The sequence below is a fragment of the Cydia amplana genome, chromosome 8 (assembly GCF_948474715.1).
Source record: "Cydia amplana chromosome 8, ilCydAmpl1.1, whole genome shotgun sequence".
In the NCBI taxonomy this organism is placed as follows: domain Eukaryota; kingdom Metazoa; phylum Arthropoda; class Insecta; order Lepidoptera; family Tortricidae; genus Cydia; species Cydia amplana.
The window spans coordinates 3,284,675-3,308,263 of NC_086076.1; the positions used below are offsets into that span (position 1 = coordinate 3,284,675).

At 38.5% G+C, this 23,589-nt stretch overlaps 2 protein-coding genes across 2 annotated transcripts in view; one reads left to right on the top strand and one right to left on the bottom strand.

Moving 5' to 3' along the window:
• Positions 1-174: 174 nt before the first annotated feature.
• On the bottom strand, positions 175-3,216 carry LOC134650403 (uncharacterized). The gene is made up of 3 exons (XM_063505359.1): positions 3,080-3,216; positions 2,392-2,552; positions 175-1,164 (listed from the first exon to the last, which is right to left on the bottom strand). Exons 2-3 carry the CDS (start codon positions 2,497-2,499, stop codon positions 175-177), a joined length of 1,098 nt encoding a protein of 365 aa, XP_063361429.1. The 5' UTR covers positions 2,500-2,552; positions 3,080-3,216.
• A 293-nt stretch (positions 3,217-3,509) lies between these two features.
• The window catches only part of LOC134649986 (uncharacterized), a 137,736-nt gene continuing 117,656 nt past the window's right edge, over positions 3,510-23,589 (top strand). The window contains exon 1 of the mRNA XM_063504802.1: positions 3,510-4,321. Coding sequence (XP_063360872.1) covers positions 3,962-4,321 — 360 coding nt within the window. The 5' untranslated portion in view covers positions 3,510-3,961. The remainder of the gene's footprint in view (positions 4,322-23,589) is intronic.

Genomic DNA, 23,589 nt, shown 5'->3' on the forward strand with positions numbered 1-23,589 from the left:
GTAAACAGTGATTGGCACAGTGTGCCAAGAGGTCGCAAGATCTAATCATTCCTGGAATGGCGAATTTTTCCATAATTTGAAATTTTGTTATGTGTTAGAATTTTATTGGTGTTTCTTATAAGAATATTATTATGGCTGATTGTTACCTAATATCATTGTAAATCAATGTTTCCATTAAGTGCTCTTATTTGTATTCACATACTGAAACATTTTCTTCGCTAGATTGATGTCATTCAAGTTTTTCCATCCTTCCGTCTCATAAACTTGAGGATTCTCTTTTATAAACTGAAAAACAGTTGTTTGCAGTTTTTCTAAATTGTATCTCTCCGATATGAGAGCGATTTCCATACAGTTTCCAACATTAATTTGTTCAGCTATAGCATATTGTACTAGGAAAAATAGGTTATTTAACTCAAATTTGCCTGCAATATCTAACAGATTAATGCAGTCTTGTCTTAATATATCTTTAATAGTACCCGTATATAAGAATTGAAGAAGCAACTCCATATCATTGTCGCTTATATCCAAGAATAGTGAGTCCGTGTCATTCTTAACTTTGTTTCTTAATAGCGAACTGTGAGCCGCTAGAATAATCTTATGCACCTGATATTGTTTTCGACTAGCTGACTCAATTACAATGTTAGTTTTTTCCTGTTTCGATAAAAGCTCACCAAAGTCATGATTAAGCTTAATTTGTTTAATCAGATCCATGTTAAAAGGGCTGGCGGGATCCGTCTTAATCGCTATAGGAATACATAGTATCCTGCCTTCCAGGTTCTTTGGTGTGAAGCAGTAAGTTTTCACAAAGTATTTCTCATCGGGCTGATTTGACTTGAACACTTGCCATTTAAATTCATATGGTAAGTAGGATCGTCCGGGCGAGTTGCCTGTGACCGGTCCGTGGTTAACTTCAGGGGATTTGCTTATCCCGATGCTGAAGCTGCCAACTTTTCTTAGACATACGTATAGGTTGAGAAGACACTTGTTCCCCGGGCAGTAAGATGTATTGAAATAGAACCACAAGTCAGGCTCGTTGTCAGTGAAACTGCCTCCTATGTCATATTCGCCATACCTTTGAAGTTTGTTGGAGATGTCGTAAATGGTCAAGTGTTTTGCGGATGTCGTTTGGCGTTTGTGTAAGGAGGTTATGTCGTCATGGTTCACCTGGAATTTAAAAAAAAAAGGGTAAGAGATGGTGCAAAGGTAAGTGACAACCTTTTTGTAATACAATAGTTTTTGTTAATAACAGAGACATCAAACTTGCCAAATTAATGTCAAAAAAAAGATTAAAAAATAGAATGAAGACCTTTTTATGGGCCTCTGGGCACCTAGAAGATAATAGCCACTATAACACGATGGTTAAAAAATCACTTATATCCTCCTAAGGCCCAACGAAAAACTGAGTATGTAGTCAGTACGGCCCGTAGTCCTACCAGTAGTACTATTGTTTTATACTCATTCAGACCCAAGTACTTAAAAGACTTTTTCACCTCAGCAGCTCGAACAAGGGTACTTTGCTACTTAAAAACAGTGAGCAAAATCGCATTTTGCTCACTGAGTGAGACAAAATTGTTTTTAAGTAGCAAAGTACCCTTGTTCGAGCTGCTGAGGTGAAAACTTAATTGTTGGTATACCTTAAGAAAACATGAGTGAATACAGGTAAGATGATGAAGAAGGAATACATTTTTCGGGTTCTCTAATATGTTCGCACTGCTGAGGTGAAAAGTTTTGTGAACTACACGAGATCAAAGTTATTTACATCTCGTGCGCTTTTGAGTCCCTTACTATGCTCAAGGTTCTAAATTAGATTGACTTGCTATGCTCGTGAATCTAGTATAGAATCTTTCGCTTGCACGGGACTCAAAATAAGCACTCGAAGAAATATCAAACTTTGATCTCTTGTTGTACAAATAACTATTTTTAATGTTATTGTACTTATGCAGCACCTTGTACAGCACTTTGATTTTTTTTACGAACTTGTTAAAGGGCTCACAGACAAAACAAAACAGTCCTTTAGAAATTCGTACACGCCAATTTCGATGCGCAAAATTTGAAAACAAAATGATGGATTTTCTATTAAGTCCTACTGGTAGGACTGTGGTACGCTATGACTACACAATTGTTGTAGGAGCTGGGTCTGAATAAGAAAGTTAATAAGTACTATGGGTAGGACCTTGGGCCTTAGGAGGATATAGATACAAATTGAATAAAACATGACACATACATGATACTTGCTGCTGCTAGCTACAAAACTAGGGGAAGCTTTTTCTATGTAGGAAAACTGTTTTTGTATGTGGAATTTATTGGTCAACTTTGCGGGCACGATTTTCTCTTAAATTTTAAACTTTTTATATAATCGATGAATATTTTTTTACATTAATGTATATTTACCTCCACACACTGATTGCCAGGGTTGTCAGCTTGAGGAACGGGTGGCTCCCTTCTTTGCATGGGATGCATTGGATGTCTGTTCCCCTGAAACCCCTCGAAGAATATCATTTTTGACAGCACCGGGATTTTATTGCTCACACAATCTGCTGTTTAGTCTTGGTCTATAAATACAAAATTGAATTTATTGTATAACATTTTAAACTCTCGTGGCTCGGCTGTACACATAATTAATTACATAAACGGGTCTACAGCGATATTGTTTCATTGTTTTTACCTTAAATTCTGCAACTCAGCTGAAACGTCGGAAATTAAGGTAAAAACAATGATTCTATATCGCGGCTTGTGTAATTAAATATTTTAATATATTAATTATTATGCAGCCAAGAATTAATAAAAAAATATATCAAAATATTTACGTGACGATGATTCGAGTTGGATTTTCCGGGAATGTTTTTGTTGATGGCCGATATGAGTCATTTCGTTGCTGGCATCATTTGATTGTAATTTGTAGACTATACAAGTAACAAAATGTTGGATGCGTATATTGTTTTACGTCGATTTTATTAACTGTTACTCGTCATCCCGGTAATTCAGCACAACAAAAACAAAAATCTTTGGTTTTTCCTACAAAAAAGTCGGATGACAACATTTCTGGCCTTTGTATTCGTATGCGTAATTAATTACATACCTGCAAATTCTTTTCAAACGAAGCACTTTAATGCCGCCACTTAACCTGCGGTACCGATTCGTATTTTTAATGTTACTTATAACTTTTCCTTACATTAAAAATAATAAAAATAGGCACGTTTGCCGACTATTACCCAAATAAAATAATGTGACGTATGACGTACAAAACAAATGGACACGAAATGACAGTTGACAACTTGACAGTTCTCTCTAGGGTTGACCCTATATCTGTTTATAACTTTACTGTTTACGATTGGGTTTCGCATTGTTTACAAAATTCAATAAATTTCATGTCAATTAAATAAACATACGTTTGTATTGAATTCAAACACGTTGAAAATACTTAATAAACAATCCATGACAGCCTTTCCAGCTACATAATTATACATGGAAATATTAAACATTAAAACATTATTGTGAACGCATTCTAAGTAAGACAAGATTACCAACATCAAGAAAACTATTAATGAGCGCTGCCAACACTGATATCAGTCATGTGTAGTTGTTGTAGATTGTAGTAGGTATCGTCGCTTGCTTGCTTTCTTTACTTTGCACCGCGCGTCGTCTACCAATTGGACTTAAATTGAAAGAATATTTATCGCATTACATTAAAGTTAATAATATAAACTTAATACATAATAATTAAACGTAAAGAACATACAACCGTGCCAATAATACGAGGATGTGTAGAAATATGTGAAAGTGACAGTCGCAACAATCGACTCAGTTTTTGTGATTATAATGTTATTTCGCATAGTTTCAAGTCCACCAGTTTGTATGTGCTGAAATGTTACATTTGGGAGTTCTTTCGTGTATCGTCGAGGACACCTGATCCGCGATGTTCGAGGCGGGATAGCAAGCGCTTGCACGATCAACATTTATAATGCAACAAGATTTTTTAGCGGACGAGTGCAAGAGTAAAAGTCTGCGGCGGAGGCCCACGAAGGTTCTGAAGATAGCCGAGAGCTTCACGAACTTGGATGAGACTGCGAAGGCGGGCCGTTTCGTGAGGGGGCCTAACTGGCGAAGGCGTCGTGAGGGACTCGACGGGAGGACCAAGTGTTGTGATGATGATTTCTGTGCTAAGGAGTCGAGTGTGAGTGATGGCAGTGAGAAGGTGGGCGACCGGAGGGTCACGGGCTCGTCGTGCACGGCCCTCCGGACCGCGGTGGCTGCCCTGTACCCGTTTGATGACTTCATCCTGGAGAAGATTGGCTCTGGATTCTTCTCTGAAGTTTTCAAAGTAAGTAACCTGCTTGTACAGTGCTAGTAAATCATTTGATGGAAGCTACATCCAATGGTAGGAACATTTTTACAATGTGGTGTTATTTTTGCAGATGAGATGAGATTTACTGTACATTTTTACATTTCAGCCAGTATTTTTCCTGCGCTACTGTTGGAAAAATACCAATAAGAAAAAAAAAAACATAATGCTGTAAGAAAACTTAATTGTGGCTTCCATTTACAATGTTATAACCTTGTTATCATGTTCATATTTATAAACATTCAGGGTTAACATGCTTACTTGTTGATAAATATGGAGATGCATCATCTGCCCGACATATCTTTTCAATATTTCTGGCAGAACATAATTATATATGTGATTCATACAATTTTGAATGATAAAAAAAAAATCTATGCCCTTAGTATTTAACGGTAATTGTTCCTAGTGGTGTTTACTAGAGATGCCCCGAATAGTGTTTTTGGCCGAATACCGAATATTCGGCCCCTCTCTCGGCCGAATACCGAATATTCGGCGTGACATGCGAACATTTTGAGTCACAATTATTATGAAAACTGATTGCTAATAAAGCTCAACATTAGGTGAGGTCAGCTAAGATATATTTCTGTTGAACAGCATTAATGAATAGAGTCAAACAAAACGGACTCATGATAATAATAAAATGTTTTTTAATCAACAAATGCTCAAAAAAGGGTCTTCGTATTTAACAACTTTCTAAGAATACATTCTAAATATTCCTACAAAGTTTTTGGTTATTGTTATTGTGCAATTTTTCTTTTTAAGTAGGTGCAACAGATATTCGGTATTCGGCCGAATACTAGGCAACATTCGGCCAAATACCGAATATTCGGCAAAGTGGCCGAATAGGCCAAATACCAAATAGTTGCCGAATATTTGTGGCATCTCTAGTGTTTACCATGAAGAAGCAATTTGACATTGTCTGAAAACTATGAATAAAATAAACATATATTAAATTTAGTTTACCTATATATTCTCTTCCTTTTGCTACTGTTTTCAAATATATTTTAATGAACAGTAGTTTTTTTTTTAAAAGAACGGTGGTGCTTCCTTAAAGCCCTACTGACTGTTGATTTTTCACTATTTATTATTATTATTATTAAAGCCTTTCTTATACGAACTGTTAACATTTCATTTAACCATCATACAGTGGCGTAACTAGGGGGGGGCTGGGGGGGGCACGTGCCCCGGGCGCCGTCCAAGGGGGGGCGCCAAAATGGGCAAAAGACCTCCCATAGAAAATGGACCAGCCAAAATGTAGGAAACAGTCAAATTTGTTTTTCGCGACTTAGGGGTTGGTCTCATAGTAAAAATTGCACAGTATAATCCCAAAACGTCCCTGGCAACGGAAATGCAGTTATTTTTTAGCCACCCTGTATACAGGGTGGTCCAAACCTTGACGTCCAAAAAATTTTTTTAGAATCCTCGTCTTTGGTTATCAGAATATACCCCATGTATGTTAGCCGATTTTTCGTAGTTTTCGAGTTTAACTTTTAACTTTGTTAAGATATTCCGGGGTGAAGCTTTGCGTTGCTTTTATGCTTTCTAATAATTGTTCGTGGTATTTGCACTGATAACATGAAATAGCGATGGGGAAGTGATCCCATAAAATAATAAATAAGAGGATTTTTGTAATAAATTACTAATTTGGAAGCTTTCCACTTCAGTTCCTTTGACCGGCGACTCTGACAAATTATGACTATTAAGTATTAGGTATCACTTTTTTGACCTTTTAAAAAAACGTAGGGTCTAGCAGTTTCTAAAATAACCAAAAGTCCTTGAAATCGCTTGTATTTTTTATTTATTTAGGTAGGTAAGGGCAACATCTAAGCTTGACATGCTTGAACGTAAAACTTTGTCTTTTTTCCCAACTCAGCCAAGTGAGGATGCTGATTTTTTTTAGCAAATGCGCCGTTTGTCAATGATTATGTTACAAAAAGAAATATTCAAAAAAGTTCAATATAGTTTTTTTTAAATAAATAATTGCTTCACCCCGGAATTTCTCAACAAAAGTTAAAAGTAATAAAAATAAAAATCATAATTCGAAAACTACGAAAAGTCGGCTAACATACATATTCTAATAGCCCACAGCGTGAGGAATCTAAACAAAATTTGGACGGCAAGGTTTGGACCAACCTGTATAACACATGTCGTGCCAACATCGCTCGTTCTGTGATACTAGAATGCCGTGAAAAACCTGTGTCTGGTATTGAGAGCATTCTAGCCAGAGTTTCGGTGTGGGATCGGGAGAATTTAGTCCAATTCAATCCCACCAAGGCTCAATTTTGCGCGTTTACCGCTACCTTTTTCAAGGCACAACCCTTCCCATGTCAGGGAGTACTGGGAGCCTCGGTGTTGACAACTCCATCAGTGACGTCCAATAATTTCGTAGCCACCTTGCTGGGTAGGCTGCGCTCGTATCCAAAAAACTCGGTGTGCTTAATAAAGGGAGGCGATACTTTACTCTGGGGCAGACAGATCCATAGGCGTACCTACGCAAGGCAAGGTGGGGCAGTTGTCCCACCCTGGTCTCTGACCATAAGCTAAGAATCTCTGTTTCAACCGTACCCTGTTACAACGTCCCCAGCCTCCCCTACTTTTGCCCCACCCCTTAAAAAATGCTGCGTACGACCATGGACAGATCCCATATAATGAGTACTGCTGTCACCTTTGGGCAGGAGCACCTAGATGCCACGTTGGTCCCTTGAAATCAGTCCAAAGGCGCGCTATGAATAGTCTACGATCTCAAACTTACAAGCGATATTGAATCTTCAAGTCTAAGGAGATCTCCAAAAAAGAAGTGTATAAGTTTTAAAATGGTCGGCAACGCGCATGTAACACCCCTGGAGTGTAGACGTCCATAGGATGCGGTGACCGCTTACCATCAGGTGAGTCGTAAGCTTGTTAGCCACCGATGGACTAAAAAAACACTTATTTGTCTAAATCAAAAGTAATCTTTAATAAGTAAAAAGTAACCCTTTCGTTAGTGTTAGTTCATAGGGCGCAAATTTGGTGCCTGCCCTGGGCGCCATATCCTCTAGCTACGCCACTGCCATCATATGTGTATATATATTTCTACATGCATGTTCGTAAGGTCTTTTTGACCTAGGCCTCTTCCGAATCGCCTTTTTCTAATATATTTAAGTATTTGTCCAACATTCTCTTCCATTCTTGTCTATCTATTGCCCTTTCTTTCCAGTCTTTTCCTATTGTTTCTATTAGGTCTTTTTTCCCATCTTGTTTTTGGTTTGCCCTTTTTTCTTTTTCACTATACTAACTCTAAATCTAAATTTTTATGAGTTAAACTAATGTTTATTTTATTGTTATTTTCTTATGAATATTTTTTTGAGAAACACCTAAATATGTAGTAAAACTGATGCCACGTCACTATTTCTTATTCTGGATATCACGGATTGGAACCGTTTTTTTGCAAAAACTTTGAAATCACCATACCTATTTTTCAAATTATTTATACTCGAAATGTAGGACTCAGTTGTGTTTATAGGTAACGACTGCATATTATTTGATTGCCCAACTAGAAATGAAATAATTAGCAAAGAACGAAAAAATACCGTTTTCGTTCCCATACAAAAAATACCGGGATCCGATCCCTGCTGGATATTACTGATATTACTATAGTAGTGAATTAAAATACATAGGCATTAGTCACCATCCTCGGGCTTGTCCTAGCGACCACAATGATTATTCACCCATTCAAGCTTGTGACCTGTGAGTAACAATTATTATCCTTGACAGTGACCGTGACACGCAGACAAGACATCCTCTAGACTGAGCATAGTAACGCTACCCCCTCTGCCACTGAGCATAGTAACCCCCTCTGCCACTATATACGGTAGTTTTACTCCATCTTCGAGTCAAAGTGTCAGAATCCTAGTCTATGCTGTGACACATTCAGTTTATATGCCCTGCCTTTAATTTAAAGAGGTTTTGTTACTAAGTAATCTGCAAAATTTTGTAAATAAATATACTTACTCAAATAAAATTTATATCAACTCTGAATAGTTATAAATACAACAAAGTTATCTAAATTTGTTGTATTTATAACTTTTCAGAGTTGGTATAAATGGCACGGTAAGTACCTATATAGCAAAAAAATTTACTTTACAGTACATATGGGGCTACTTTTCCGCACTAGTGCGTAAAATAGCACTTTTCGCGCGTATGTCGAAACTTTAAAGTGCCATATGTACTGTAAAACGTTGTTCGATACACATGCGAATAAGTAATTCGCAACTCGTGTCGATTTAAAACACTCCCTTCGTTCGTGTTTTAATTTATCGCCACTCGTTTCGAATTTCCTCTTTTTCGCACTTGTATCGAAAATAACTATTTTATAGTATTATAAAGAAGCAACCATGTAATATAGTCTATAGCCAAATTTGCCTGTGTTGAAATTTTGATAGATGGATTATTGAAGGAGACATGAGCATACGTATTGTGCATTATCTCTTACCCGTATTTCATACAGGAGTTATTTTTAGTCCACATTACCACAATGTGACATTGACTTTGTTGAGAGATAATAAAACTCACAGAAATAATATTTGGCTCCGGTAGATGGACATTATTGTCTTTTTATTTTGTGATTTTGTTTTTCAACGTTTTTCCGGTAAACAGTAAAATGTTTATGTAATTAAAAGTTTTTAGTACCTAAATGAAATTGTAAAATGTATTTGATATTCCATCCAAATCTGAGTAAATTTTGACCATACAAATATAAGATATCACTTAATATATCCCTGTCTTCTGTCACTGAAAAGCAACTAGTTACATCAAATTATAGTTTGAATGTAATCTATGAGGAACTCATTAGTGTGAGTTGGGATTCAAATAATTAAAGATTGCATTCATACATATATATGACACCGTAAGTTTGTGAACCCGTTAGTTTACAATCTAACATAGGTTAGTTTATAATCTCCCTACGGTCAGTTTATAATTGAACTAGTGAGATTATAAACTGACGAGTGTTTACAATTTTATAGTGACATATATAAATGTTTACACATAGAATACCACATTCTATCAATTCAATACTTTATCATTTTGCGATATAGGTAGCCGTTCGACAAAAGAATTTGCCACGCCGAACATATTGTTAACACAAGTGATGTAAAGAAAGGAATGCCTTAACTCTGACATCATTATAGCAGTCTTATTAGATTGTTAAAGAGCTATGCTTGATAAATATTTACTATGAGTAAGAAAAATTAACTAATGTAGTCAATAAAATGAACCTTGTGGCGTTCTAAATCTTTTCTGTAGGTATGTTGTATGTTTACAAGATTTTTGAATTACGGATGCGTTTATGTTTATGTTTACAGTAGGAGCATAGGTAAATATCAATTGCATATTGCTATTGAATGCAAATGAATGCAATACCAACACAACTATCTTAATTTTACCAGTTTAGAATACCTAAACTGTACTGTAATACTAAAATAAGAATTCCATTCAAGACCATTCATTCTTAGATTCTTAAAAACATCTATCTCAAACTGTTTAGAGGACAACGGTTTCACTCACTTGAATTTTTAGTCGCTATTGATTGGCGACTAAACAGTTCTAATATAATATAGCGACTAAAAATTCAAGTGAGTGAAACCATTGTCATCTAAACAGTTTAAAATATGTCTCACGAAAGTTTAATATCGACATCTATCTCAAAGACTCCGTCCGTTACAATTTTCATTTTATAAAACTTCCCGCCTTGCAAGAATGTACATACCTAACAGTGGTGGCGCGTCAAAAATAAACGAAGGTAAGCCGGAGATAATTTGGCCTTCTTGTTGAGATATAAGAAAAATGCTCTATCTAAAAACTAGGCAAGCTGGTGGGAATCGAGGTTCCATGGACGCTCCGCCACTGGTACATATTTACTCCCAACTTAAGGGCCGGCAACACACTTATAAGTTGTAACCACTCTGGTGTTACAGGTGTCCATGGGCGACGGTATTTGTTTACCATCAGGCATATCATCTACTCGTTTGCCTCCTGTCATAAAAAAAACTAGGGATGTACCGACCAGTCGCCAACTAGTCGGGAAAGCCGACTATTCGGCCTCATTTGTAGTCGGCGATTAGTCGGCGACTAGTCGGCAAAAATGGCCGATTAGACGGCACTTTATAAGTGACAGAAAAACAGGGCAAAAAGAAATAAACATCACATATTTTCATAAGCTTTTTACCTATACGAAAACTTTTGTTCGAAATTATTGACCTTGTGGTCGCTTTTTTATGTCCGATTGTGCGGTCGCCGTGTGAAATATTACCTTAGGATTTTTTTATTTAATTTTTTAGCGTTACTATATAATAAATAGCGCGACGAAAGGGTAAAACGATTGTTTTTTAGTGCATTTGAACTGAACTTAGACCAAACTAATGATCTGGCCGACTAGTCGGCCGACTAATCGGCCATCCGAGCGCCGATTAGTCGGCTAGTCGGCCAAATTAATAGTCGGTACATCACTAAAAAAAACCTAGAGGTAATTAATTTTCTGTTTTGCTGTAACGTAATTGTCTGTGTAATTGTTCTTTAGTGACGTTAATAACTTGTCAGCTTGTGGTGTCATAGGGTCGAGTGTCATAGTTTTTTCTGTAGTTATGCTAATGAATGGGAAGTAGGTACCTGTTTAACACATTCATTGCCACCCAGTCAAACAAGACATCCGCGCCAGGCAACAACAATTTCGTCATATAAATAAAGCTGTTACCCATTGACGTATAATATCTAAGGACGGGCTAATGTTGCACTAAAAATCGTACTAGTTCAGCGGTGTTACTCACGAATTCCAGCCAATCGTGCAGTCTAACGCAACTAGTTGCGACCAATAGCGCGCGTAATGCAAACTCGTCAACCAATCCCGCGCGTGATGCGAACTCATCAACCAATCGCGTTGTAGCGATTTCACACCGCTGTACTGGCCCCTGTCATGCCTCATTTTTATTGCCCGTAAAGCCAGTCCCTGTCAATGGTAGTACCACGATCCCGACTATCGGGTCGTCCGGCCTGGGAACGAAATCAGTGTTAAATAAAAGATTGTTTAGCATTCTCAGAAATATCAAAATAGTAGGCTAGCAACGTATGGTATGAGGCCTATGAGCAACACTTTTGGAATGCTCCTTTTCGCATAGGTAGGCATGTCACTCATCCCGGTTCTGCCCGTCTTATCTAATCGATCCTAATAAAATTGACCTATCAAACTGAGGGATTACCGCGAACATCGAAAATCGAGTTTTCGTTATTTGCCTCTCTGTTCGAATTTGCAAAACAATACAGGGTAGGTCCCCTGATGGAAGTTTAATTTCTATACTTACCTAAGTTGACCTAACCGGTACAAACAGAATAGGAATCCTCTAGATGGAGTTAGAGCAATTATTTCATGAAACCAATTCTGCCCAAAAAATTCTGGGGTGCGGGGGACGAGGTTAGGGAGTCCCGTGCCGTGATTGGCCCGTTCAAAGACACGGACGTCACACAAAGACACTTTGACTCGAAAATGGAGTAAAACTACCGTATATTTGTGGCAGAGGGGGTAGCGCTACATGCTCAGTCTGGAGGATGTATTGTCTGTGGGTACAAACAACTAGGTACATTTTGCCTAAAGATTTTGTGAACCTGTAAACATGTTTTGGCAATAAACATGTCAAGTTTGTACCTAAATTCGCAAACCTTTCCTGAAGGGCAAGCAAAGTCGTGTTTTCTTACGACACCGCCTTTGACATTGACAAATATCAAGAAGGACAGGAATATTGTGTGTATTTTCACGGCTTCGGCTTTGAATGGGAAATTGGTTTAGGAAATTAGATACTTAGTCCTTTTCGATATACCTAATACAAAATACTCCTAATCACATACTTACTTGTATCATTCGTAAATGATATCAATGTATAAATATATTAAAAATAATATGAAATAAAGTCTACTTATTCCGAATGTCAAATCTGAAATTCTTTACGTGGCATCCCATCACATCCTTTCCATCTAAAATTCCAACAGGGCCCTTCTCTGTAGAAAGCCACAAATTTCATCTTTTAGGAGATTTCATATTGTGGCACTGTTTTATTTATTGTATTAGGTGAAAAGTTCAAGAAAGTTAAAGTAGATAAAACTTTTTGTAACGCGGGCTTTCCGACCATATGTAAGAGGTAAATCGCGGTAATAATTCAATCTTATTAAAATTGTCTGTGAAGTAAATACATAAGGACATTTTTTTTTCGAAGGTAGGTTTTTTTAGTATTAACTAAGAACAATAACATTATCAATTACAAAAATAATAGTACTGTTAATCTTAATTTCCTAACTAACCTTATCTGTGACATCAAGGCATACCTTCAATTAAAGTCAGCTGAGGTGGAAAAACATCTGTCATAACAGCTGTGCAAGGTCGGGAGGCAACCTCGCCTTTATAAGCACGGCGTTATTATAAAGCCTACCATGTTACATGCCATTTTATCATCTATACTCTGGCAAACTCACTTTGTAAGTAGAAAAAGGCGCCAAAATAAAATTTTCCATAGGAGGACAACCCATCGCACCTATATTTTTAGGGTTCCGTACCAAAACGGTACAAAAGGGGTGCGACTCTGTCCGTCTGTCACATCGCTAAATATCTCGACAACTACTGAAGCTATCGATTTGAATATCATGTTTTCATCTCGTTACACCAATACAACGCAAGATTTTTCTCTTTTCACGTAACGTACAGGTTAAAGATCTCTCTATTATTTTGAAACAATGCCTTACGACGTCAGCGGCTTTGAGCCGTTATGTATTGTGTACACACGAATTATTTACACGTGAAAGCTGAGCTGAAATATGATCACGAAGGACATATTATATTCCATTAAATAAAACGTGCTTTAATCAACGGCCCACCCCACCCTTCTGTTTCTACTTGGCAAACAAGAGAGTAATGAATTAATATTCCTTGAGGTATCGTTTAGTAAATAACCGCTTTTATTCCATGTAAAATTTTAGTTATTCCAGTGTTGTTCTATTTGAGACAGTTTTGCAGGTAAATAATAGAAATGCGTTAGTTTTGGGGAAAACTATTTTGTAATATAACTACTCCCCAGTACTGACTAAACATTTTTTTACCAATATCACATACCTATTGTGTCAGACAAGCATACCACTTGCCTTATGGCAATTGGTAAACAAACTGTAATTCTATACCTACTAGTAGTTTTTTAGTCTTTTGAACGCCAATAACACCTGAAGGTGTCGTTATTAGTGCCCACCGCGCCAAGGACCACTATAGGTGTTATGGCGGACGCTGTCAAAGTTACCTTCACACTTACGAGTAGAGTTTACATTAGCTCGCTTGCGCCCGGGATCTTAGCGTTTGAGTGATGTTTGTGTTTATGACATAAAGCGTTCTAAGGGTTAAGGACTAACCCTGTTGACAGTATAAAAGGCTACATAATGCAACGTGATCTTCCTCGGAAATGAGGAGACGGGAACCATGAGGGAACCATAATTCAGTATTCACGGCACGGGACTTCTTGTTTATACATGCAGCCCACTATTCCCACTTAGGCCAGTCCGTGTCCATTCAACATTTTGTCCCATTGTCCCCGCCGCGATACTTATTGGTGGCATAGCGTTTGTAGAACTAGATTCCCATCGCCACAGCAGGAGTGTTAAGAAAAAGTATGCCAATATACATAGTTAGATCCAACTTGCCCAAAGAAATATTTTACACGCGTCGTCAGTGGTAAATCCCCTTGACTACCACTCCACCTCTCTCTCTTGGCTTGATTATACTCCATCAAGTTGCTTAAGTACTTTAAATTCCTGCCGTTTACAAAGCACATTCTTAGAAGCCCTAGACGTTAGCAAGTCGCAGTATCTCTGTAGTGGTTAGAATTTCAGCTAAAGCGACCACATGAAGTTACGCTAAGCACTCCTTGCATGAGTATCTGACAAATTCTCGTATAAACACCGTAGTTTGTGAACACTACACCAACTACGTACCTAGAGACCGATTCTGTTTAAAAATGGGTTTATTTTATTTTGGTACAACCTACACTGCGCTCCAGAACACAAATCAGCGATATAGGTCGGAGAGCGGCCAAACTGAAGTGCGACTGTGCTGGTCATGTCTGCCGTATGCCGTGAGCTGTGGGCCAAGATTACCACTGAGTGGCAGCCCGACTCAAAACGGGGATTTGGCAGATCACGTCGGCGATGGCGAGACGACTTAGACTCCTTTTTAAAAGAATGGCCGACGACTACATGCACCAATCCACACGGCCCAAACGAAATTCAATTAGGAGCCGTCTCATAAGGAACTCGCTCGCTGTTATTGGTGTACGTAAGATAAGATGTCTGATGACACGGCTCAAGGCCGTATCAAATCACAGCCTAATCAAATTGTAAAACCAGAGTTGGCCTATTCAGTCCCAGACAGCTTGGAATTTGATTAATCCGCCATGTTTTTAATAGGGCGCCTCGGGTGTTCGGAGATTAAGTTTTACAATATTCACCTTGTGTCCTGGGGGGTTCCGTTGACGTTGTTGGTTAGAAAGTTAATAGCTAGATTAGAGTTTAGTCTTGGGAGTCAGGTAAACTAAGATTTCCTGATTTAACATTTATGTACATTTGACCAGCTGTCGCAATTTAGTTGTACCTCATCAAAACAGATATTGCTATATATTTGTTTTTCAACCTAAAAGCTGAGCCACACCGCTTGCGTGTCCGTAGACGTGCACGTGCGCTAAAAGTATTGGAGCTGAAACTGTCACGCAAGCGGTGTGCCGTCTCTCATAAGGATCTGTATATTACAACGCGCACGAGCACGTCTACGCACACGCATCCAGTGTGCACGGGCCTTTACGCAGTGACTTTGGGTACATTTTGATGCGTAAACGAGGCGTCATCGTTATTTACGCTCTATTGTGGTCATTCGTTATGGTGTGGATGGAAGGACAAGGTCGATTTGTGGTATAGTATCAACATGTATGTCTTGGTGTAACAATTGAGCTATGTCACTTGATCGAAACTTAAACTTAAGAGTCCAAAATAACTCTGAATAAGGCTGCCTTTCCACTGCGGCGGAGATTATAGGAGACGTGCGGTAATCAACCAACAACATTGGTCCTCTTCTTCACTCCACAGGATTACAACCAATGCTATTGGTTAATTCCCACACGTCTCCTCTCATCTCCGCCTGTGCAAAGACAGCCTAAATACGAGTAACTTAACCCTTGTGTCGGTACTCGGTCAAAGGCTCAGGGTTTAATATTGTATGAACAGCCATTAAGCGGATTATATACAACCCAATCCGAAACGTTATTAGAGACGGTCGTTTAAGTCAATCCGACCGGGATTTGTAGTAAACCATTTGGCAAACAATTGGCAGACATGTGAAGATATCATTATCAGGGGAAAACCCTATTAAACAAATAGACCTAGTTTCAGACACAGGTAGGCATTAGGTTCTAGTATATGTTGTTATTCACATTGATAGTACAAATAAAAAAACGAATTAGGACATGTTCATATTCACTTTGATTGATTTAGACAGTGCGTTCAGGCAGACCGAAAGGAGGCCTTTGCCCAGCATTGGGACACCAAACAAGGCTAATAAAAAAAATGATCAAATCTTCAAACTGTTTGACTCGAGGAAAATAACTCATGGGCTAAATTGTATGGAATTTCCTGCCCAAGTCTTCGGTCTTGCTGTGCTACCTGTCGCGTCGGATGATAATCCCTGTGACAATTAATTATGATGTGGAGTAGCTGTCACATAAAATGTTTGTAGATTTTTTGAAATTTATTTAGTAACATTTACCTAAGTAATAAAAATACGGTAATAACTGTTTACTTAATTTTTTTAATTAAGCGTAACCAAAAGAGACTTGACAGAACTGTCATACGGACCATCATTCGACGCGAGAGGTAAGGCAGGAATATGACAAGATCAATGAATTCGCATACTTCATCATTGTACTATATACACTTCCTCCGGACATTTATCGTAGTACGATCATTCATTCAACACTTCCTCTCATTCATTCATTCTGAGTATGGTTTACATTCAGATTTCGTCTGTTTGAAGCAAACTGCTGCGGAAAGTAGGTGTTTACAGAGGGGCGCGAAAACGGAATTTAGCAAATGCGGGGATCTTTCTCTTTTACTCCAATGAAGGCGTAATTAGAGTGACAGAAAAAAATGCTCGCAATTTGCGAAAAACGGTTTTCGCGTAAGCCCCTCAGTATGCTGTGTTAGCGTACGTTTTGAGTTCGCACTTTCTGAGTGTTAGTGGTCTAAGTGTAGGTATTTACACCCAGCTCCAAAAGTGCATACTCACTTTATGAATGACTTCCACTCCTAACGTGTGTATGCACTTTTGCAGCATATAGTACGTGCGAATTCGAAGCGCTGGTGGCCTAGCGGTAAGAGCATGCGACTTGCAATCCGGAGGTCGCGGGTTCGAACCCCGGCTCGTACCAATGAGTTTTTCGGAACTTATGTACGAAATATCATTTGATATTTACCAGTCGCTTTTCGGTGAAGGAAAACATCGTTGGGAAACCGGACTAATCCCAATACGGGCCTAGTTTACCCTCTGGGTTGGAAGGTCAGATGGCAGTCGCTTTCGTAAAAACTAGTGCCCACGCCAATTACTGGGATTAGTTGCCAAGCGGACCCCAGGCTCCCATGAGCCGTGGCAAAATGCCGGGACAACGCGAGGAAGATGATGATGAGCGTGCGAATTCCATACCGAATGTCGGGGGTTTAAACCCCGACCCGGCTCGTATACCTAAATCAGTTTCTCGGATTGAATCGCGTTTTGATGGTGGTTTTGGTGAAGGAAAACATTATTAAAAAAAACCCTTATCCCAATAACTCAGATTAGGTTGCGAAAGCCCCCTTAGGATGCAACCGGGAAACACTAAGTGCCCAGTGCCCCGTGTCAAATTGTACTGGTAACCATGGTAACTCCAGGTTTAACCGGTTAACCCCGGGTTAGTGGGATGGTGCAAGTGGCGCTAAGATGAAGACGAGAAAGAGGTACGAGGGTACGTTTTGAGTGCGCCAACTTTACTGTGCTTGTTATTATTGAAAAATGTTTGTTTCGCAAATATTATGATTGTGTTGAATTTTGAAATGAAATCCTATGTATCCAATAGTTTCTTTCTATTTACACGTAAAGGCCTTGAAACAACTAAGTACTATAGAGAGTTATTATCACACATATCACATTTTTTTATTTAAAAACGATTTTCTAGCTAATTATTAGGAATTATAATTATCTTACAGTTAATTAATAAATCACACAAACGCATGCGTGAATCGTACATCAATTTTATTTGAAAACTTCCGCTGAACGTAAATAAGTAACAACAATTAAACTGGTGTGATTTATTGATCACATACGTTTGTATTTTTGTAGATATTTTTTTATTGATTGCATTATATTATGTATTTACCACGCAAGCACTTAATTTTTATTTAATTTCCTTTCCACTTTTCGACTCATTTGTAAAAAAATCTATCAGAGGGTCGGCAACGCGCATTTAACACCCCTGGAGTTGCAGGCGTCCATAGGCTAGGGTGACTGCTTAACATCAGGCGGGCCGTATGCTTGTTTGCCACCAACGCGGTATTTAAAAAAATGTTAAAAATTATTACGTGTCCGAAACCGTGTCCTACCCGATTTATAAAAAGATGTGTCCCGCCGAGTTTATTGCCGGTCCTATATTGGGATACCCTCCTCCAATTGAGAGGGGATTTAAATCTTCTCGGGGCAGAAGTGTAGGGTTGGAGCCGGTGTAGCTTTATTTGACGTTCATAAGCGCAATTATCTTATATGTAATTTATATTGTTGTGTCATTGCTAAGGACAACGCTGTGGCCTTACGTCACCTTACAGTCATAAATTCGGCCAGTAAAGGAAGGGAAAATCACCAAAGACATCAGCGGAATCCTAAGCACCATAACAATAATGTCAACCTTCTCAGCCAGGTAAATATGCGAGGAAGTTCCCTCGCCTCAAGGAAGTGAATCACACAACCTTGCGGAGCGAGACTCGAGCGGTTTATAAATCGCGTAATTATCGTGGTTAATGTTTACTGTTACAGAAAGTTACTGTTACTGAAAGAACAGGGGCCTGTGTCTCAAAAGCTTGTAACTTGTAATACAAGCGGATGTCACTTTTTGACAGCTTTTGTTAGAAAGGGACTTCCATTTGTATTACAAGTTACAAGCTTTTGAGAAACGGGCCCCAGTGCCCTGTTTATCAAAAGCTTGTAACTTGTAATACAAGCGGATGTCACTTTTTGACAGCTTTTGTTTGAAAGGGGCTTCCACTTGTATTACAAGTTACAAGCTTTTGATAAACAGGGCACTGGTCTAGACAATATTTTAAAAAATGAGATTTTAATCTCAAAATGTAGAAGCTCTTAATGAACTATTTGTTACAGCTTCTGTTACCTCTGTAATTATAAATATAACTCCGTTTTTTCTCACTTTAACAACACCCACACACGAAAATTATATGGTTAATTATGTACATCGTTCCTTTCAAACCGCGATAACTCAAAATGTTGTCAGAGTGACATGTTCTTTCCGTGTAGTGTACCCTTTAAATGTTGTTTAGAGTCATGCATACTAAAAGCGCTGGTGGCCTAGCGGTAAGAGCGTGCGACTTGCAATCCGGAGGTCGCGGGTTCGAACCCCGGCTCGTACCAATGAGTTTTTCGGAACTTATGTACGAAATATCATTTGATATTTACCAGTCGCTTTTCGGTGAAGGAAAACATCGTGAGGAAACCGGACTAATCCCAATACGGGCCTAGTTTACCCTCTGGGTTGGAAGGTCAGATGGCAGTCGCTTTCGTAAAAACTAGTGCCCACGCCAATAACTGGGATTAGTTGCCAAGCGGACCCCAGGCTCCCATGAGCCGTGGCAAAATGCCGGGACAACGCGAGGAAAATGATGATGAGTCATGCATACTAAACAACATTTAAAGGGTACACTGACAGCAACTTTTGATGGCTTTTTTAAATAAATATGATGAAGAGTGCTGATTGGTAGCCGAACGGCAAGGCCGGCGACTCTCAACCTGGGATTGTAGGTTCCAATTTAGCTCTACTTCTTTCATCTTCTAAACTCCATATAAAATCAGGATTACTAGTTTTATAACCCCGAAGGAACCATCATCCAAACAGGTTTTAATAATCCATGAGCAATCAAAACTACGAAGACTTAATTATCTCTTGACATTTTGCATCTACACACCTCAAGCGTAAACCCCATTCTTAACATATCATTAAAATAAACTTTAACATGTATTAAATAAAGTTTACAATCGAGTGGATCTGTCTTGATCGTCACAATTTGGTCCGCGAGCGGCACCCCTTTGCAATTTAATCAGGTTTTTGGGTTAATGTGACTTGATATTGGTCGACCTTGCACTGAAGGCTTGCACCTTATCGTTGTTTTTATTATGTCAGGTCTCGCTTGGTACGCACGGCGCATGTTGATTGTGAACTCATGTGGACCTATTTTATTTAAAGTTATTTTAGATCCAAATACCTAGTCTATGTTTAACCAAAAACCGGACAAGTGCTCGCAAGTCGGAGTCGCCCACCGAGGGTTCCGTACTTTTCAGTATTTGTTGTTATAGCGGCATCGGCAACAGAAATAATACATCATCTGTGAAAATCTCAACTGTAGCTATCACGGTTCATGAGATACAACTTGGTGACAGACATGGATAGAGGAGTCTTAGTACATAATATCACGTGGACAAAGCCTCCCATAATACACCTGCTGAACCTATAACACATAATGTAGCTAATGGTAGGATCAACACAATTTGACGTATTCGATAACGCGAAATGATTTACTCCGCTGGCCGCGTTCCACTTGGCTCCTACGATTTCGCGCTCCATAGAGCATTCCAAGAGCATTCTTCGTTGCGTTGTCGTTTGTCGTTAACACATTGAAAGGAGACATTTACCTGCCTGCTCGAGTGCCAAGTTTATCATATTGACATCTAAATTAGGATGCACGAATTTAGAAATTTATGAAATGTGATTCACTGTCTCTGATAGGTTGATCACATGGCTAGACCAAGGAGCCAGGAATCATCGCCTTTGAATTGAAAGGTACCGGTACTCGTCGTTGTTTCTAGGTACATGATACTTGGTCTTATTATAAGGGTTTCTCAGTTCGATTGATCAAAAGGAATGCTATAAATATTATGGCAGTCTATTGAGTCTATTAATCTTTAAGATTGAATAATTTTACGGTTTAGACTCACTTGTTTTAAGTCACTCGCGCATCAAAACAAGTGAGTCTGAACCGTAAAATTATCAATGTTAGTATGTCTCACAACAGTTTAAATTCGAATCTTTAAGATGTCTCACTCTCATCAGTCCTTGCAGTTCGGATTATTTTATTTTTGCTGCATGTTGGTAATATGTATGTTGTTGTTCTATTCACCACGGTAATTGATGTAGATATAAAAACCTCAAGCATCAAAAATACCTGTAGGATAGGAAATAGTGGCCTATAGGACATACACATACACAATTGTCTTAAATTAGGAAAGCTGGTGGCAATTGAGTTCTTTGATTGCCCAGTCACTGGTGCCAATAAGAATTCTTAAATAATCCTAAACGATTTTCTTAATTACCGTTCCCGTTTTTGTACGCAACTGAAAATTAAATCGTTTACTTTGTAACGACTGCGTCAGTCCCACAATTTAGTGACGCGCTTCGGTAAATCATTTGTTTTTCGCTCCACGATTTAATTACTTAGAAATATTCCAGTAATATTCCTTACATTACCGAGTAATGAATATTCCGTGTTGGACTATTTAATCGATGCTTACTCAAAACAATGCTTGACGAAATTATCGTCACTTGCTAGAATAAGAAAATTCCTGTGTACATTTTCATGTAAATAGTATTCTCTTATGTCCATCACGTACGCTAATGTCCTGTTTTACATCAGAATGCGTATTGGTCCGGCCGAACAGGTTATTTGCTTATTTGGTATGCTGCTAACATAATTATTATAATTTAGTGCCTGTTAGCAGTAATTCTGTCAATGAACGTAATTGCCTTTGCCTTCACTTGAGTTGAATTCGCTAGTTAATGTGATGCGTTTTTTAATCTATCCTAACACCTGGAACTTTTCAATGCCGACGCCAAAGTACGAAAATACAGTAAAACCCGAAAGTATAGGAACAACGCCTTAAGTGATAAAAACAAATTGCGGGAAATCGTGTTAAATATGATCGTATCATACGAGTTGTACTGTAGTCGTGATTGAAGTGATTAAATACATTGTAGCTTAAATACAGGAGGTAGTTTATATAACAAGAACGTCTCTGTATGGTAATTATCTCGAGACAGAATTGAACCGTTATATAGTTGCTTTCGAATAAGATGTATAGGAAACAATCTCATGATATTGAAAGAACCGAGTTAAGAGAAATAAACGTTTAGTTTCACGAGATCGGAATGCTCTTGGCTATTTTCCCGCACGTCAAACAAATTATCTATACCGTAATCCTATAAGTACTTCCACAGAAGAATAGCGACGACTATTACTTATTGGAAAGCAATGGATGGAAATCTCGATCCAGGTGAAAGTATGTTGTTTTTCACATGCCATTCATAGTAGGCACTAGAATTTTCCCCATTGCGGCGAAACACGGAAACTGTTACGGCAATCGTTTATGTATGTAGATGATTTCTTATCTTCATTAGATTTGTATTCAGGTAGTGCGTTGTAACTATTTCACTGTACTTATACTTACGCAGCTATTACATGTTAAAGAGTTACGTATTTTATCTTGTGTTCCGATTCGGGCAGTTTGTCGAAATCTGACCGAAATCAACTTGGTTTTATTTTGACGAGGGTATGACCCCTTTAATCCTTCTTCATTTAGAAATCAGGATACGTCCAATATAAGTTTACTTACGCCAATTTAGTCGAAATATTTTTCACTGGCTCTCTTTAGCGGTCAATGGTGCCTTCAATTACTTAAATTGATGTGTGCACAGCACATAGATCCTGTCAAACGAGCGAGGGGCCCTTTGGTGCTTTAATTCAATCAAATCAACTTGAGCGCGGTGCTAGTGCACGCTACTCTTCGTGGTACAGTCGCCATCAGATATATCGGATTGGCCGGGGTGTTCAAAAATATCTGAACGCGCATTTAACGTCTTGACAATAGAGGCTTGTTCAGATATTTGTAAGTACCTTGGCCGATCCAATATATCTGATGGCGACAGTACTTTAACAAGGTTTTTTGTTAAATAGGTACCTAGCCTCTGTTTTGATGTAATGTGGCAAGCCACGGCAAATCTACAACTTTAGAATGTACAAGATTGCCTGTCAAATATAAAAAGTGCGACCAAAATCGGAATGATGTCAAGTGTAATTGCAAGTGTAATTCATAAGTAATATGTGATTGCGTAAATTATTTGCTTTTGTAACAGATATAATTACCCACCGTATCTCCTGAATACAGATTTTCGTAGTTGTCAGCTAACCTAACGTTTTGGTACATTCGAGCGGCCGCTATGAAGCTCAAAAGTGGTCACGTTTTTTAATTCGTGCCTGCCTCTTTCGCTCTCATGAAACATTCATATTTCATAGTCGTGATGGCTTCCCTTTTGCACACTTCAATTGTCTTTTGTCATTTTTAGGGTTCCGTACCCAAAGGATAAAACCGGGACCCTATTACTAAGACTCCACTGTTCGTTTGTCCGTCCGTCTGTCTGTCACCAGGCTGTATCTCATGAACCGTGATAGCTACAGTTGAAATTTTCATAGATGATGTATTTCTGTTGCCGCTAACAACAAATACTAAAAAGTACGGATCCCTCGGTGGGCGAGTCCGACTCGCACTTGTCCGGTTTTTAGGGTTCCGTAGCCAAATGGCAAAAAACGGAACCCTTATAGATTCGTCATGTCTGTCTGTCCGTCTGTCTGTCCGTCTGTCTGTCCGTCTGTCTGTCCGTCTGTCTGTCCGTCCGTATGTCACAGCCACTTTTCTCCGAAACTATAAGAACTATACTGTTGAAACTTGGTAAGTAGATGTATTCTGTGAACCGCATTAAGATTTTCACACAAAAATTGAAAAAAAAAACAATAAATTTTTGGGGTTCCCCATACTTCGAACTGAAACTCAAAATTTTTTTTTTCATCAAACCCATACGTGTGGGGTATCTATGGATAGGTCTTCAAAATGGATATGG

Bases quoted from the DNA above. Each gene is read 5' to 3' on its own strand.
- LOC134650403 (XM_063505359.1), bottom strand. From the start codon at position 2,499: ATGATATTCTTCGAGGGGTTTCAGGGGAACAGACATCCAATGCATCCC. The intron at 1,165-2,391 runs GTAAATATACAT...TTTAAATTCCAG, and splicing joins CTGGCAATCAGTGTGTGGAG to GTGAACCATGACGACATAAC.